The sequence below is a fragment of the Chaetura pelagica genome, unplaced genomic scaffold, assembly GCF_000747805.2.
Source record: "Chaetura pelagica isolate M959 unplaced genomic scaffold, ChaPel_1.0 scaffold84, whole genome shotgun sequence".
NCBI classification, from domain to species: domain Eukaryota; kingdom Metazoa; phylum Chordata; class Aves; order Apodiformes; family Apodidae; genus Chaetura; species Chaetura pelagica.
Window position 1 is genome coordinate 257,629 of NW_009953224.1, and position 18,572 is coordinate 276,200.

At 37.6% G+C, this 18,572-nt stretch overlaps 1 protein-coding gene across 1 annotated transcript in view; it reads right to left on the reverse strand.

The window, feature by feature from the left end:
- Positions 1 to 18,572, reverse strand: part of GPR98 (G protein-coupled receptor 98) — a 272,920-nt gene that overhangs the window by 175,321 nt on the left and 79,027 nt on the right. Inside the window, 18 exon segments of the mRNA XM_009997834.1 lie at positions 338 to 481; positions 1,234 to 1,707; positions 2,522 to 2,671; positions 3,466 to 3,705; positions 4,810 to 5,029; positions 5,544 to 5,745; positions 5,846 to 5,994; positions 6,473 to 6,705; positions 7,061 to 7,246; positions 7,385 to 7,523; positions 8,401 to 8,524; positions 10,851 to 10,968; positions 12,289 to 12,453; positions 13,067 to 13,246; positions 13,997 to 14,179; positions 14,568 to 14,741; positions 15,413 to 15,615; positions 17,167 to 17,422. Coding sequence (XP_009996136.1) covers positions 338 to 481; positions 1,234 to 1,707; positions 2,522 to 2,671; positions 3,466 to 3,705; positions 4,810 to 5,029; positions 5,544 to 5,745; positions 5,846 to 5,994; positions 6,473 to 6,705; positions 7,061 to 7,246; positions 7,385 to 7,523; positions 8,401 to 8,524; positions 10,851 to 10,968; positions 12,289 to 12,453; positions 13,067 to 13,246; positions 13,997 to 14,179; positions 14,568 to 14,741; positions 15,413 to 15,615; positions 17,167 to 17,422 — 3,540 coding nt within the window.

Genomic DNA, 18,572 nt, shown 5'->3' on the forward strand with positions numbered 1-18,572 from the left:
GAAACTTTAGTGTATTCTGTAAAATAGGCATTTTACAATAATTATGGGTGCATATATGTTTGTATGTTTACATATATGCATGTATGTATATATATACATACTTCCTTCTCAACTCTTCAACAATGCTTGTAAATCTGAGATTTTAAAGAATTAGATCTCAGCGTAAAGGAACCAGTATGATTGACATCTCAGTACTGAAAGCACAGAATAGCATTCTGTGTCTGTTGTTAAAATAAAAGAACCTGCCCTGAATGCTCACAGGCAAGAACTATAGTACTATATATATATATATCTTCCGTCTGTGGAAGAAATGTTCCACTGTAGCCACTCTACTGACCTGTGAATTGGCAGCTTCCTCAGGAATAAGCAGAACAGCTGACTTTGCTTTTTCTAAAATTTTAGGCACATCCTTGGCACTTCCACTAACTAGGCTCACATTAGTCAGTTCCAGAGTAAAATTCAAGCCCAGTAAAAGAAACACCTTTGAGAGAGAGAAATTAAATAAAAAGGTAGAAATTTAATTCCACTAAAAACATTATATCCACCAGTATAAAGAATTAGGTAGCAGAACAATTTGCATATTTTGTTCTGTTTACATATAAAAAGTAGTATATTCAAGAAAAGCATTTCCTTGATTATGTTTCTCAAAATACAGCTAAAACATTAACATTGGCAATGTGATTTACTAGCAGTTTGCTGGAATGTGATTTTGTAGAGAAACCATTGCTGTTTTGTTAAATTGTATCTAAGACAGTAAGCCTCAGTTTTACTTTAATTCTTAAGATTAAAATGATGTAAACCGGATGTAAAAGGATATGTGTGAATGTAAGACTGTAGTATTACTGACAAACAACTAGGGCACTCAGAGAACTAAAGACAAATTCATCTGATGCTTTGTGAGTCAGCACTAACAAATCACCACTTACCAGCCCAAAGGGAAACTTGAGAAATATTGGCACACATATAATAGTAAAATGTTGAACTGATAGTAAATGACAGAATGTAAAAACTGAGTATCTGAACACATGCATAGCAATGATTTTGCAATTATTACCTGAAAATATTATATTTAAACATGTTTTTATTTGAAAAAATAAGGAATTCATCATACTAGAATTGTCTTTTCTGGGGATGCTATTGAGTGTGTAGTACCTTATTCCACCACATTTGTACTGTGATGAACACAAACAGAAGCAATACATATTGTAAGAATTAAAAGGAATTAACACAGACCTGGCTTCTTATTGGCACTCTTTTCACTCCAAAGCTGGCACCATCTTTTACTGTGAGGTATCCCACCTCATTCTCGGGTGCAATTAGCACTTCTTCATGATGGGACAAGATATGGTACTCAATGATCACTTCTCCAAATGCCCCAGCATGCCGAGTTACATTAATCTGAACATAACGATCCAGGTTTGTCTCCACTAACACCGACTGCTGATCAGAGTACAGGGCAAACACTCCATGGGGATCATCATTTGCAAAAACATTAATCTTTGAAATCCTTTTCTCTGGGTCTAAATCTGCACCACCTTCTACTGAAATCAACTGCACGACATAGTTTTCATCCAGTTCTGGAACATCATCAGGTAAAAGGTAGATCATGATCTCAGCTGTGCTTTGCTGGTCAGGAATGACAACAGAACCCTCTGTCCTAAGAAAGTCACCTGTGATGTCAGATTCACTATGTATTTCCCAGTACACCTGAAAGGAGTTAAAAAGGAAGTAAAATTACCTAGAGAATGAGATACTTTCATATTCAGTATTGATAGGATATAGAACAGATTGGTTTCAAGTAAGTAAAATAGAAATTGGTTTAGCTATGCATTAGGAAGAGGCACACAGACTATCTTAGAAAAGGAGAGTGTGCTGTTCCTCCAACAATACTATGAATGCAAAGATTTCTTTTGTATATCTTCAGAAGATTTATTTTAAACTATATGCCATCTCTGAACCATTTAAAAAAAAAAATATTCTATTTTTCACCAAGACATCCTTGCTGTTTTTCCAAGATTACTCACACTTGAAAGGAGCAGAGAGTTCTCATTGAACACGACAGATTGTTTTAGTAGTTGATTAAAAAATATATATATATTAAGTCAATAACTGTTAAAATGCTATAAAATGTAAAAATGCAAAAAACAATGTGAGTGATGGTTCAAAATACGCTGTTTCTTACCCTAAAGTATGCCTGAAAAAAACTAAATTTTTATCTCAAAGAATGCTTACTATGTAAGCATGCTCTGTTCTGTTCTCCCATCAAAAGCATAAGGGGAGAGGCATAAAGAGATGGAAGCACAGTGGAACTGTTCTTTTTTATTCCTGACCAGAGGAAACTGAATCTGAATCTTCAAACCACAAGTACAAGGGGTGAGCCTTTGCAAAATTCAAAGGCAACGTTTCAAAAATGAATTTGAGAAACAAGCATTTGAAATGTACAGGGAAAAGTATTCCTCTATACATGGATACTGAGGATTATTTCAGATTATGCTGCTTATCAAGAACAGAGTGAAGATACCGTTATGTTTCCCAAAGTGCCTTGAATTCGTTGGACAAACAGTGTAATACTTAGTGGCCCTTCCACTGCTGAGGGTTCTGAATAGTTACTCTCAGTTAATGATGCAGGAGCAAACTGTACAATTCCATTGGGATCACCAAATTTCTGTACCTGTAAAAAAAGTAAACCAACAAATAAAAATAGTCAGAAATGTGGAGTGAGTTGTATTACTGTCTGAGCCCCTGAGATTTTTCTTGCTAGATGCTGCAGGACACATATCAATTAATCTTTTCCTCTTAAGAAGATTCAACAGCACATTAGTAGATAGGACTAAGACTGAGAGATGAAAAGAAACCAACCCATCAGACAGGACCATCAAGGTATTGAGACCAGAGTGATATCAAGACCATGTGTGCACATACACGTATGAACACACAGAAGCACACAGAGTAAGACTGTTACATGGAACCTGTGGGTAACTTGCTCTTGTGTGAGAAAATCCTACTGAGATACATGAGTAAGTTTAAGTAGGACCTAAATAGGACAGGTGTTAACATACGATGCTGCAAATAAATGCAGAAAGTTTTCAGGCATGGACTGACAAACGCGTTGTATGTAAACAAATTCACACAGGGACAATGATTCTGGTCACTGAGTTGAGCTTCAGCTTTAAACAACTTCCCGATTATAAATGGTTTGAACACATTTCAGATTTGAAAGGATTTGGAGAACATATCCCAGAAAATAGAAGATACTAACAACACCAATTTTTACTAACAGATTTTTTTGCCTTCTGTTTCCAGAAGTAAAGCCACAACAGGGCATCTAAAGTAGTACAAGGAACAACAAACAAACAAACAAACAAACAAATAAATGCTATGCAATAATTATTAATTTTTTAAAGCTTTTCAGGATAAATACCATTGACAAAGACCTCAGAAGAAAGAAAAACAGTCAGGACTTACTATTAGTGCAATGCTGCTTGCCTTAGGATCTATTTCTGTTTCACCTTTTATAAGGTTCAGTCTAATAATGAAGACCTCCTGAACTTCAACTTCTTCATGAGGATAGATTTCTAGATTAATAGTTCTCAGGCCTCCTTCTCCTTCTCCAAAATAGAAGGATCCATTCACAGGGTCACCAATGTCACTATTCAAGGGAGACAAAATCTCTTCCGAATTGGGTCCCAAAATGTCCCAATTAATCTGTGGAAGATACCAGTTTTAGATTTAGAATGGTGATGCATTATCATAGCTTCCCAGGGGGAGGAATCACAGAGCACCACAAATGACACAAAACTTCTTGTTGCTGGTAACTAGCTATGCTTAAATCTTTGCTGTTAATGCAGAATACAAAATATTCATTATGAATTCTATGTGGGAAAATAGATAATCCTTTGGGTAAAAAAAAAATAAAAAATAAATAAATAAATAAAATAAAATGCAAATTTTGAAGTGTCAGCCACAATAACATTTTATGAAATTCTAGATAATAGTTCTAGAAGAGATACTGATGTATCTTTAGCACACAACAGGAAACACACAAGCCAGTTTCTAATTCTCCCCCCTTCCTCATTTGTTTTGCAAAATTCCCCAAACAGAAACTATTCCATATGTCATCTGATGTCAAGAGAGAAAATGACAATATTTTCATAAGAGTGCAATTTATAAATAATAATTATTCATACTGATTAAAAGCTAGAATATGTTCAAAATTTCCCCCAAACTAGATTACTTTTGAGGAGGGTATATTCAGACTTCAAAATTTTTGTTTTGGCCATTTTACTTTTTTTCTGGTTTTCTCAAATGACTTCTAGAAAAAGTCAAATAAGACTGGAGGGAGGAAGAGCTCATCATCTATAATGACAATCTTCCAGTCCTTTGCCAAGACTGTGAAAGGCCTACCTTGGTTCATATTTTTACCTCACTTTGTCAGTGGTCTGTATAGACTAAAAAAAACTTTAGAAAACTCAGAGTAAATAATTTGCTGAAAAAAAATAAAATTACCAGTTTTAGGAATTAACTAAACTGAAATTAATTAATCTGAAAGTGGTGCATGAAATTAGTAATATTTTTAATGGGATTAAAAACTAGTTCAAAGCAAAGTAAAGTAATAAAACAAAGCAAGCAGGAGGAGAAAGAGAAGATTTAGAAGAGTAACAACATTTTCTATTACACTGCAACTCCACTCACACCTAATGAAAACACACAACTATCAAAAATCAGTCATATAAGAAGCTCTTGAAGGAAAACATCGTTTTTTTCACCTTGTCACAGGAAAGCATTCAGCCTTTGACAACCAGGACCTACCTCTGTCTCCCCTAGCAATCTTCCAGTCCTCTCCAGCACCAGGGACACTACCATGGGTGTATCAGGGTTGGGAAGAACAATTCGACTCTGGTTGAGAAATCGGACGATGCCCTGGGGGGAGTCACTCTTGGCAATAGTGACCTGGCTCACTAGGTGGAGCCCAAGGACTGCTCCACCAGAGGCTCCTGTCAGCTGGATTTCAAACTGCTCTGCAAACTCACTGCACGGAGAAAGAAAAAAGAGAATCTGAGCTATCAGAGACAAAACCAAAAAAAAATTAAATAATTAAAACTATCCTTAGTTATTCAATTACACATCCAACTGGGTCTATTTAAAGGCATACAGAAGTAATCTCTGTAAGGACACAGCACAAAACTCCTCCCGCTTGCATGGAATAGTGATGACTGAAATAAAAACAATGTTATGTTTTCCACTCATGTTATTTATTATTTTTTTAAATGAAAAAAAATATTCTGTTAATCACAACAGTACTACTAGCACCCCAAATCTCTGACAGCTTATTTTAAAAAATGTATCTGTTTGCATAAAACTTTAACAGGAGCTACAAAATTCTGCTAATAGCTTCTTTTATTCCCCGTTACATTTAAGTGATTTTTCAGCACTGCAAAAAATTAGTTTTCAACTCCAATTCCACACACAGGCATAATGCACATGATAAAAAAGGACTTCTCAGAAGTAAATCAGGCAGTAAGTATCTGAAAAAAAACAATTACCTTTCTTCATCATCTATAATAGATATATAAATGAAAGTCTGGTTCTGACCATGATCAAAAATGACAGAGTCATTATGGATGACATAGTCAACACCATCAGGAAGGGCAGAAATACTTCGAGAGAGAAAATCAGCTGTTACATAGCCGTAAGTTCCACGCTTTCTGACAACAGGAATCGTGATTAATCCAGCATCCTCTTCCACTGCAAGGATAGTGGAGAAAAAAGTGGTTTTATTTCAAAATTCATGCCGTAAGCACAGACTTATCTTCTAGACCACAGTGAAAGACTAAGGTAAACTCACCTTCTATAAAGATATACTGTGGATCAAATTCTATGATGCCTTCTGCATTGTCACTTTTTGCTATAGTGACTCGTACCATGGAAATATTTCCTATTATTGGAGGTTGATCTATCTGGAGACCATTTTCTTTCACAGTAAAGTCAAATCCACTTGCGAGAACATGAGAAAGAAAGTCACATTAAAAATTCTTGTGAAAGTATTAAGATGCATGAATGGCAATTTCTCAATTACCACAAATAATGTTGTTTTCTGACAGTTACCACTGATGACCTCTTGGTTACAGTTTTTTCAAACTATATATATGCAAAAATAGTAGTCTATTCACAGAAATGTGTATTTTTTGTTTCTTCTTTCTCATTTTATCTTCTTACTTGAATTTGATGCAACCTGACAACTTGTATATAACATACTGACTTTTAGCTTTAATAAATCATAATGAACAAAACCTTTATACTCATGTTAAAAAAGGTATTTCCCTGCATCGAATTTCTATTGTTATTCCTATTACAGCTGTCTTATGAAATTTTACAGGAAAACAGCTGAAATACAGTAGTGACTTTGTGTCAGCAGTCATACTCCAAAGATAGTTTGCTCTTGTGAATAATCAACTGGGAATTTTCTTTTTACCTTCCTTGGAGTTCCACTTCGGTAATCACCACTGAAAAGTCTTCAGGACCTTCAGGAAAGTCATCATCATGAATTTCAATTGAAATAATTTTACTCTCCTAGTGTGGTTCAAACAGCAAGTCCCTTACTGTGGGAGTGAAATCAATACCCTCCTCTGCAGTCCCATTTATTATCTGAAAGCAAAGACGCACTTTGCCATAGGATCCCCTGGAACGCACAACAGTGATGTTAACCTGAGGGAAAGAAAGGACATTTTCTTTAAAAAATGGCTTTTGTTTTTTCTCCTACAGTTTTCCCCAGGAGACTGTTGTAAAGATATCTTCTCAATTATTCTGTCAAGTAACAACAATTTGCTTTACTAAGCACCGAATGTGTGTAACTTAAGAGACAGCCTTCTTTCTCAGGGCATTAATAAAGTCCAGAAGACTCAGGCAGCCATTCTGGAGGCTGTGCTAAGGAAAACGTAGTATAAAGATTTTACTTATATTTTATTTATTTATTTATTTTTAATTTTCCTTCCGTTAATTCTATATCTAGCAGCAGTATTGATATCAATATTCTATATAAGAAGGAATTTTAATCTTGTACCCATTTTTCTTCTTCTGTTGCTAGAATCAGTTCCTGTGAAAATGTAAACTCTCCATAAGGAAAATCACTGGCAGCCATGGTAATATTTGCTGTGCTGCTAGATTCATTTATGAGTGCTCCATCACTGCTTCCTGTTAGCTGAAACAAGTAGTAATGCTTCTCCTCAGGATGGTTGTCATCTACAGCCTAGGGAGAAGAAGCAATGAAAGCTAAAAGGATTTATACCATTTCCAGGGAGAGAGGTGTCACTAATTTCTAACCAAGAGGCTACCTAAATAAAAGGAAGTGCTTGAAGTAGCTCCTGGTGTAAAATCTTTCATATACCTGTATCAGAACAACTGCTGCAGACTGCTTGTCTCGCATTGTCAGGGTCCCTGATGTCTCAATGAATTCTGTGTGATGGGGAGGTGTTATATTCCAATGTACTTTGATCTCACCAAAAATCCCTGGGCCACGTATCAGGCTGCATACAAGAACATAAACACAGGTTTTATTTCCTACTTTTAATATTTTTTTTCCAATCCAGAGACAGACAGTATATTACTAAGCATGAAAGAAATGTCCTCAGCACTGCCAAGACTCAGTTTTAATGTATTAAGTCACTATTAAGAGCTTCACAATTTACTCTTAAGAGCAATAATATTTCTGCAGTTCTGTTTTATTTCCCTGTGTTGGGTGGCATCTTGAGCTGTACTTTAGCTGAGAGGTCAGCTAAAGTACAACTACTTCTGCACAAAGGATCACTGTATCTTTTGGGTTTCTCAGGGCAGCATGAGAAGCTGTTCTGTTGCTTATATTTGCTGTTTCATCACAGGAAGGTGTTGTAATCCTTTTTTCCAGTACTCCCAGAAGGGTATGGTAACATCTGCATTTCTTCATCTCGTTTTTAGTCGACTGAATACAGTGAAATAATTGCATCTTGTTTCAACTAAAAATCCAGTTGTCACTTTGGTTATGCTAGACCTAATAGCAATGTAGTGAAATACAGTTCAGACACCAATCCTGAACTGAATACTGAAAAGCACAAAGTGTCTTCAAATGTCATACATCTCCTTCTCCCTTTTTCTTTAATTAGAATCCTCTTTCCTTTAATGCATAGAAGTTGTAGTTTGAAGACTGAAAGTTATATTTAGAGCTCCCTATAAATACCAAAGAGACACATACATAGTATATTCTGCCTTTCTTTTTTTAAAAAAAATATTTCTAATTTTAAAAATATTTCTTATTTTAGAAGTGATAATGAAATGCAGAATTGAAGAAATTTGTGCCAAATATGGAGCCTGACAGCTTTTGAAACTGAGATATTATCCTTCTTATGGAAAAATGAGTGAGGTACCCACCTAATAAGAGCAGTTCCATTATACTTTCCTGAAGGTTCTCCAATCAGAACATGCTTGGATGAATGGGCTATCCCAACAACCCCAGAAGCTCCTTCATCTCCCACAATAATGATGGTTGCAACACCTGTGAAGGGAAAAAGCTTCTCATGGTAAACGAAAAATAACTAATGAGATAACTTCTGTAAATTTTGTGAAATGAGTGGTTAAGCACCAGCTTCCCAGAGAGACCATGGAATCCTCATCCTTGGAAGTATTCAGAATTTTAGTGGACAAGGCATTCAGCAACCTGATCTAATTGTGAAATCTCTTGTTCCTTGAACACGGTTTTAATCTATGGTTCTTACATGTCTGAACCTGTTTTTGCTTTTTTATTCTTTTTGTTTAAGAATTCTTTACAGAATCAAAGAAGATGAGGGGTTGGAAGTGACCTCTGAAGATCATGGAGTCCAGCCCCCTACCAGAGCAGGACCAAAAATACACACACAACAAGGCACACAGGCAGGACTTGAGTGAGAAGGAGACTCCACAACCTCTCTGGGCAGCCTGTCCCAGTGCTCTGTCACCCTCACAGTAAAGTGGTTCTTCCTCATGTTAAGGTGGAACTTCCTATGCTCAAGTTAGAGTCCATTGCCCCTTGTCCAATCACAGGGCACAAGTGAAAAGAGCTTGTCCCTGCCTTCTTGATGCCCTGTCCTCATGTATTTCTAGACATTAATTAGATCCCACCTTAGTCTTCTCCTCTCTAGACTGAAAAGCCCCAGGTCTCTTAGCCTTTCCCCATCAGGCAGGTGTTCCAGTCTCTTAATCATACTTGTAGCCTCTGCTGGACCCTCTCAAGTAGATCCCTGTCCCTCTTGAAGTGGGGAGCCCAGAACCAGACACAATACTCCAAGTGAGGGCTCATCAGAGCTGAGTAGAGGGGGAGGGAACCTCTCTTGATCTGCTGGACACACTCTTAATGCACCCCAAGATACTATTGGCCGTCTTGGCCACAAGGGCACATTGTTGTCCCATGGACAGCTTGTTGTCTATCAAGACTCCAAGGTCCTTCTCCACAGAGCTGCTCTCTAGCAGGTCACCTTCTGGCCTGTACTGGAACATTTTGTTGTTCCTTCCTGGATGCAGGACTCTGCATTTGCTCTTGTTGAATCTCATTAGCTTCCTCTTTGCCCAGCTCTCCAGCCTGTCCAAATCTCCTTGAATGGCTGCACAGCCTTCAGGTGGATCAGCCAATCCTCTCAGCTTTGTATCATCTGCAAACTTGCTGAGAAGACACTCTGTCCTGTCATCAAGCTCATTGATAAAAATGTTGAACAGGACTGGACCCAGCACTGACCCCTGGGGGGCTCCACTAGCTGCAGGTCTCCAGCTGGACTCTGCACCATTGACCACCACTCTTTGGGCTCTACTGTGTAGCCAGTTCTTAATCCATCTCACTATGCATTCTTTTATCCCATATATTCTGGGCTTGCTCACAAGGATATTATGGAAGACTGTGTCAAAAGCCTTGCTAAGGTCAAGGTAGACTACATCCACTGGTCCCCCTGAATCTATCCTTAAATTCAGTCACAACATCATAGAAGGCTATCAGATTAGTCAAGCATGATTTCCCATTGGTAAATCCATGCTGGCTACTCCTGATAACCTTCTTTTCCATGTCCTTAGAGATGACCTCCAAAATGAGCCACTCCATCATTTTTCCAGGAATGGAGGAGAGGCTGACTGGTCTCTAATTTCCTAGATCTTTCTTCTTGTCTTTTTTGAAGACTGGAATGACATTTGTCTTCCTCCAGTCCTCAGGCACCTCTCCTGTTTGCCATGATCTTTCAAAAATGATGGAGAGTGGTAGGGCAATAACATCAGCCAGCTCTCTCAACACTCTTTGGTGCATCTCATTGGGGCCCATGGACTTGTGCACATTTAATTTATGTAACCGATCTCTGACCCACTCTTCACTGACTAGTGGAGAATCTTCCCTCCTCCAGGCTTCCTCTCCTATATCCAGGATCTTGAAGCTTATAAGGGCTGGTCTTAGTAAAGACTGAAGCAAAGAAGGCTTTAAGTAACTTTGCCTTCTCTGCATCCTCTGTTACCAGTGCTCCCACCTCATTCAGCAGTGGGCCCACATTTTCCCTATTCTTCCTTTTACTGCTGATATATTTAAATAAGCTCTTTTTGTTCTCCTTCACTTTAGAGACAATGTTAGCTATCTGAAAAAAAAACCAAAAACGTATAGACCAAAAACTAATGTAGAATTAAAAACTATGATCTAAAATTCTTCTTGATTTCTTCAGACAAAGAAATGACTTACGGAAAATGACAGTCAGAACTGCTACCAACTAGTTGCACACAAAATATATAGGCACTGCAGGATAAAATAATGTGAACAGACTTACTAGAATTCTTATATGAAATGTCTCAAAACAGAATTAAATTAATTAACTTTTTACCATTTACAGGGGATATCTCTGCATCACCAGTAGAGACTAGCTGAATGGTAAAGCTTTCATTCCCCTCCAGTAGACCATCCTGTATAGCATGTAAAACAACCATCTTCTGGGATTCAGTCTGCATCATGTAAAGACCAGAAGATATATATACACACATTAGGTGAAACTAAATAAAATATATAAAACAAACAAACAAATATTAACATATATTAAGCATGCATATGCTTGATAAAATATGTAATGAGAGACATTTCTGATTCAGTTGAAATATATTCTCACAGATTTATGAACAGTTAAAAAATGCCTCTTAGACATTGCATGCCACCCCAAAAATACCCTGGCTATTTTAAACTGAAGATCAATTGAAATTACTTTTAAATTCATATAGAAGCTTTCAACTTAGAGGAAACCTTCTATGCAAAATATTTTCCATCAGAAAGTGCATATGCAATGGGATACTTATATTCTAAAGATTAACTTTGTTAAGATTAGATATATTAGGTCATAGCAAATTCCTGTCCAATCCACATTTTTCTCAGTGGGCAGTATCTTAGAATAAGACTACAGGAAAAAAAGTAGGTACACATTGTATAACTTCAGTACACCTACACAAATACTAGTATTTTTCCATGCATGCATGTGTAAGAAGGAAGAAAAAACAGTATCTAGGACTGCCAATAGAGAAATTTTAGCGAAATTGTATCAAAACTTTGCCAAATACCAGTGGTCTTACAAAAAAAACCTCTTTTCCACATGATTAAAAGTAAAAGAAACAACTAGTATGCCTATTATTTAATGCAGTGTACAGGCAGAATAGATTACAACACTTTTCTTCATTAAATACTTTAGGTAGATAGTAAAAGACCATTATTAAGATAACAGCAATAACTTGACAGTATCCAATATTTAGGCTCCTACTTCAGGGACTTAGCTTTCCATGATACACAAATCAAATAACTATCCAGTTTGAAAGGCACTAGTATGTTTTTCTCTTTTTTTTTTTTTTTTTAATCTGCAAATTTGTTTTACTATTTTTTTTTTTTTTTTTAATCTGCAAATTTTTAATATTTATTTATCTTCATCCTTTCAATATCAATTTTCTCTTTCTGTTGTCATACTGAAATGGAATAATGTGCCTGTAGTAATTTTTCACATTCAGGATATTTTTGTTTCTCTTTATTAATTGTAAAAAAAAAAAAAAAAAAAAAAAGCCTATCTTCTTTATAATTACATTATGCTGCCTTAAAAAAGAGCATGCCAGCTTTCCTTCTCTGAAAAAACTGCTATTCCCATCAGTTCAAACTGCTCTTTTCCTAGTGTTTTAATACTTAGTAACCCCCCAATTCTACAAACACACAACAACCATGCAAACACACGTAAGAAGACAAAAGTATTTATACCTCTAACAGTAAATAATTTATTGCAGTATCAGAAATACCTCATTGAAGTGCAGGGTACCGTTCAGAGGGGTCAGATCATATCTGGCTGCTTCCTCAACAATCCATAACACTTCAACTGCTCCTTGTCCTCCTGGACTCCGACTCACAGTGAGCAACACAACTGCAGCAGAGTCACCAGGAGTCTGAGGTTCCTTCACAGTTATCTGGTGAAGGAAGAGAAGAAGGAAGTAGGAAAGGCTGCAGCAAGAGGCATTGATGTTGGCAGGAGATTAAAAACAAACAAACAAACACCAAAAAATATTATCAGTAACAGTGCAAAACAAGGACAAGAGTGAAAAACAACAGGAAGGGAACGTGTTGAATTCTGCTATAGCAAAGATTAGTCATTCATGTTATTTCTGTATACCCTGTGATTCAAAACAACTACAATGAGTCACAAGCAGGCACAGCACCAGAAAAATGGAGAGCAGAAGAACCATACAGTGTCAAGAACTAAGATGAGGTACATTTTGTAATTTCTTTTCCAACTTTACTTTCAGTAATACAGATTACTACAAACCCATGTTAATATTCAACAGATCAACAAAAATCCTGCCTGGGATGAATTAAATTGATTCAGTCATGCAGAAATCTACATCTATGGAGCAGCACTTTGCTAGTTATTATCATCCTATACAGCTAGATAAAGGCAATGCCTTTTAATGAAAGAATATCTTCTACTTCAACAAGGGCTTACTAAAAAATCAGCCATGTGTTAGTGACACAAATTCACTATCCAGCTTTAGCAGAAAAGAGTGCAATCCAAAGCAAACTCACTTTTTTTTCTTCAAACCCAAATACTCCAACAGGGGAATCATTTGGTGGAATAGTGACAGTTACCAGGGTGTCATCCCCAAGTCTTGCACCACCAGTTACCCTCACCAGGGCAATCTGGAATATCTCAAGGAATTCAACTTCACTGTCATCTATGATTGTAATTTCTATTTCTCCTGTTGCCTGCAGAAATTGTTAATAAATAAGGAAAAAGAGAGCAGCAAGTTTCATTAATAACATTCTCTGAATTGTTTTTAAAAATCTAAAACTTAAAATATGGAATTATTTTTTTATAATAGTAGATAAACACTTATTGTTCAGTTGTGCTTATTTCTTCCTGTATTTGTATGTTTATAACAAGACAACAAAATGTTAAGAATGGTTTTTCACTTAATCAATGTAAATCTTCCATGTTAAAATCAGCAGATTGATCTGACTTGGTACTCATCAGAATATACAGACAGAAAATATTTCATCAGCCAGAATTCTGCTCACAATGTACACCATTCTATTCACCAAAGATCAGTTCTGTTCACTTTAAATCAAACCTCCTTGTGTATCGTCAGGGGCAGCATGAAATTTAAAACTATATGTAGAATAAATCTAAAAAAAAAAAAAATATATATATAGGCTTATCCTAATAACTTATAGAGAAGACAGTTTATTTTACAAATTTTCAGTGTAACAGGCCTTATTATTAGAAATTATGTCTTCACTAGGAGAGGTACTAAGGGTATAAAACCCTATCTAGTCAATTCTTGTGGATATTCTGCTTTTCCAAGTTAAGGACCTGAATGAAGGAACATCATTCACATACATAAGGCCATTAACAAAATGTTTTCGAATGCAAAGATGCAAATTCTGCTGGAAGAAAACAGGAGAAACTCTTAAACTGGTAATCCAGAGACAGTTAAATTTTCAGCAAGCACACACCTGCCCTTCTGCAAATGTGATGTTTCCAAATGATGGTGTGAAGTCTTCCAAGCTAGCAGTTGAAGGAATGGCCTCCCAATACAGAGTTGCTGACCCAAACCTTCCAGCCTGTCGAACAACTGGAAGTTTCAGTATATTCTGTGGTGATGGTAGCTCATAACCAGAAACAGCTCCAGTTATATCCTGTAAATTCAACAACAAACTGCTGAGTGACATGGGAACTTATTTTATTTTTAATTTCTTTTTTTGCATATTGTCTTGCAGGAAAGAATAAGAGAAGAAATACATGATCACTTGTAAATTGCTCTGAATGAAGCATTAACCTTGCTCTGAGCAAAACTCTGGATGAGATGGCCTCCTAAACGTCCTTTCAGAATATTCTGTGACACCCATTTTAGCACTTCTAGCTCCCTAATAAATGTAATATATTAACTGTGAAGAATTTTCTAAGAAGTAATTGTTTATCTGGCCTATGTATGCAGAACAATTTGGTGTCTTAAAACCTTATGGGCCACTATCAAAAGTTCTGTGAAAACACTGACTCTCCTATTTTTCATTCAGACTTACTTACCTTTGTAACATTGAAACTAAATATTCCTCTGGCATCATCATTTTCTTTAATTGTTATTTCAGCTATTTCTGACCCAAGTCTCTTCACAGTTGGGTGACCTCCAGTAGGAGAATCTACCAGTTGCACATCAGTAATATTGATAATAAATCCTTCTTGTAATTCTGGAGTATTGTCCTGAAAAAAATATTTTTAAATGTCACAATTTTAATAAACCACTGTAAGTTATAATACATCCAGAAAGCTGACTACTTATAGATTGCTTACTGTTCAAAAATTTCCATCACTTGGGACCATATAACCAAAACCTTGCCTCACCCCATATGAAAAGAGAGAACCTTTCCTGAGTTTTAGAAACTGAAATTAGCAGTCAGATTCCATATCTGTAAGAACAGTGGGAAATACTGCTGTCTGCCACTTGCTTCTCCTATCTGTAAGAAAAGTGGCTGGATTATACAAACTAAGCCAGAAATTGAAAAGCAACAACTCCACTCTGAATAGATTTCAGTAATGTATGTATTTGGTGAAAAAAACCCAAAACAAAACACCACATTTTGTGAACTACAGAGCAATATATTAAGAGGAATATAAAGGAAAATAAGTACTTTAAAAGTAAAATATTTCTTTTTCTTTTGTCATCATTAGATGTTAATTTTAGGATTACAACAAAACAAAGACTGTAGTTCATTCCCAGTGAGGAGCACTCGAGCTCTTTTGAAAGAGATAGCTGCAGTTCTTAATAATATACAACCATCTGACAAGGCAAAAACGCCACCTGAGCCATTTCTAGAATGCCAAGTCACCTTTCCTTAAAAGACATTATTAGCTAAAGATGTTAGACTACTCACTGGCAAAACAGTGACTATGACAGAAGTTATTGTTGCACCCTCTGCCATAATGATTGTCTTCTTTTCCAGTACATAATCCTCATTCTCTGTTGCTTGGTTGGAGAGGGGGAGTTCAAAGTTAGGCGCAGTGCTCAGGTGAATTGCAATGTCTCCAGCAAACCCTTGCTCTCGAACAATTTGTAAACTAAAAGTAGTTGCATTCACTTGCCCTATAAGAAAGAGGGGAAAAAAATCAAGGTCTGATTGCTTTAACCCTTGTCCTGCTTGATTTTCAGCTCATGTATTTGTACCAGAGCTGCTTACTAGCATCAACTTCAACTCCGCTTAGCCACACAGCAACACCTGGATAATTCAGTAACTCAGGGAAATGTGTGAACACACACAACACACAGTATGTACATCTGGAAAGCATTTTAAAACTTCCTAGAGGAAGAATAAAAAATGGGGTATTTACAGTTTTTAATGCTCACAACACAAACTGTTAGCTCAACAGTGACATTTTAATCCAGTTTTCCTTCCAAACTCCCTACTTTGCCTGGCCTTTCCATGCCAAGGACATCACTACTGATTCTAACACAGAATGCAGCATCAGTGGCAGTCACTCTGGCTGTAAATTTTACATTTCCTTAACTCTAGTGTTGAAGAAAATGAGACACACTTTTATCAGTCAGGCTTGGAACCCTTTTGGGAAAGCAGATTTGCATTTTTTTTCCAATAAAACACCAAACACACTGCTTGGCTGAAAGTGTTGGGTGAATGACTGGAGAAATAGAAGAGATAAAAATCAATGGGCTTTGGACTTCAGACTAGTTTCTCTTACTTATATTAACCAGATACTGCCTCACAGCACCTGTATGTTATTAATTAATGATACAACAATTGAATATGGAAAAAAGCTGCAACAAATGAAACCAAGGAACATACCTTGAATTCTAACTTTAAAGTATAAATGCTGATAATGTGTGTGTATGTAAGGAACTGACAGAATCCCTTCAAAACGCCTGCAGGTGCTAAAAAAGGGGAAACTGATTCACTGTAACAAAGAACTGGCAAAGAGGTTTTATCTGCAGTGATAATCTGATGGAAAATGTATTTTTCATAAGTTTTATTTGTTTATATGGACAGAATATTACATTGCCAGGAAAATTCAGTTGGGGTTTTGAACAGCCCACCAGGCAGCTGCTGGAAAAGCACCAAGCAGTGGGCCAGTCCTCCTCTGCCCAACTTCATAATTTCACTTGGTGCCTGGAAGGAAAACTGACAGAACCCAATCAAACATGAAGCTGGCAAGTAGAAAAACCCTAATTCACTTCTTCTGAAATGCAATTCTCTCTTGCTCTGTTTCCTTCCTTCCCTTGTCCCACAGAATAAAACACTTCCACTTTTGACCCAATTCTACATAAATTATTTTAAGTAACATATTAACAATACATGGGCAAGGTTGGCTTTTTATCTAAAGAGAATGATTTTGTGTACTACTGATTTGCAACACAACATGCCAAGATTTTAATAATTTACCCCCTAAATAAAAATGACTAGATAATGTTAATATATGCAATGTGAAATACAGCCTGAAAGGTACATAATGAAATAGCAGAGTTACATATTTTAGACACTTCTGCCATAATTTTTTAATAGAGAAATGCTGATATGCATGCATATTAAAATACGATATGTTTTATGTATATTTTGTGTCTACATAACCGGTGTTTTAGCTTCAACAATGCTTGCTAAGAATCAAGAAACAGACATACCTTCTGGCTCTGTGACTTTAACGAAGAGAGACTCAGTGTGCCACCCAATGACGCCGTGTGGAGAGTCACTAGGCAAGATGGTAAGAACAGCTCTTGCCCTTTTGGGATCGATGACAGCTCCTTTTGTGGGGTCCTGAACACCCACAGTGGTCACATGGGTGAGTGTGATTTCCACAGTCTCTGCCAGCTCTGCAACACTGTCAGCCAGAATCGTCAGGGTGATGGTGGACAGGGCCTGACCTTCTGAAAATGTAGCCTAATGTTTTAGAGGGAGAGGGGGAAAAAAAAAAGTCAAACTTCTTCTCAGTCCTCTCTTACTAACTGTTTTATGTTGTACAACTCTAGCAGTTGAAAAATAAATATATGCACAGACACACACATATATATCTCAACAATCATAGAACACCTGGTTGGAAGGGACCTCAGAGATCATCTCTTCAAACCTGTCTAGGCAAATGCATGGTATAGACAAGATGTCCCAGCACTCTGTCCAGCTGAGCCTTAAAAGTGGCCAATGTTGGGGAATCTACCACTTCCCGGGGGAGATTATTCCAAAAACTACTTGTTCTCATTGTGACGAGTTTTCCTCTTGATTTCAATTGGAACTTTCCCAGGAGTAAGTTGTGCCCACTACCCCTTGTCTTTTCTATGTGACTCTGTTCTGGTTGGTTTGGTGAGTTTTTTGGTAGCAGGGGAAGGGACCCAGAAGTGGCTCTGGCAACAAGCTGAGAAGCTCCCCCTGCTCCAAACCCAGCCAAGGAGCCATTAGAGGGACAATGGATGCACCTCAGCCAGTAACATATGAAAGAACTGAGAAGACACCTGAGCAGAGAGGCACTTAGGAGAGAAAACCTGTGCAGGAGGATGAGAGCACTGGTGGTTGGTGAGGAAGAAGGGGCAGAAGGTGCCCAAGCAGAAGTTTCCCTGCAGCCCATGAAGAGATGGCAGCTGTGCTCCTGCACTCCTGGAGGAACGTGGTGGAACATTCCCTGGAGGTGCCAGAAGGGGTGAACTTGGCCAGTGGACTTGGGTTTTGTGGCCAGAGGATTTGCTGCCTGTGGACTCTGACTGTGCAGCTTTGGAAGCCCCCAGAGCCAGGGGAGGTGCCTGTTCCATGAGCAGCCCATGACTCTGTGGGAAGCCCAGGCTGGAGCAGCTCCGGGCCTGGTGGGAAGGACTCAGGAAGGAGAGGTTCCTGGAGGACTCTCTGCCATAGGAGGGACCCCGTGGGGAAGCAGGGCAGGACTGTAAGGAATCCTTCTTCCTGAGGAGGAAGGAGCAGCAGGAACCAGCAGCCTGTGACCTGACTCTAAACCCCATCCCCATCCCCCTGTGCTGCTGGGGGGAAGGAGTGAGAGAAACCGGGAACAAAGGGATTTGGGGCTGGGAAGAGGGGAGGGATAAGG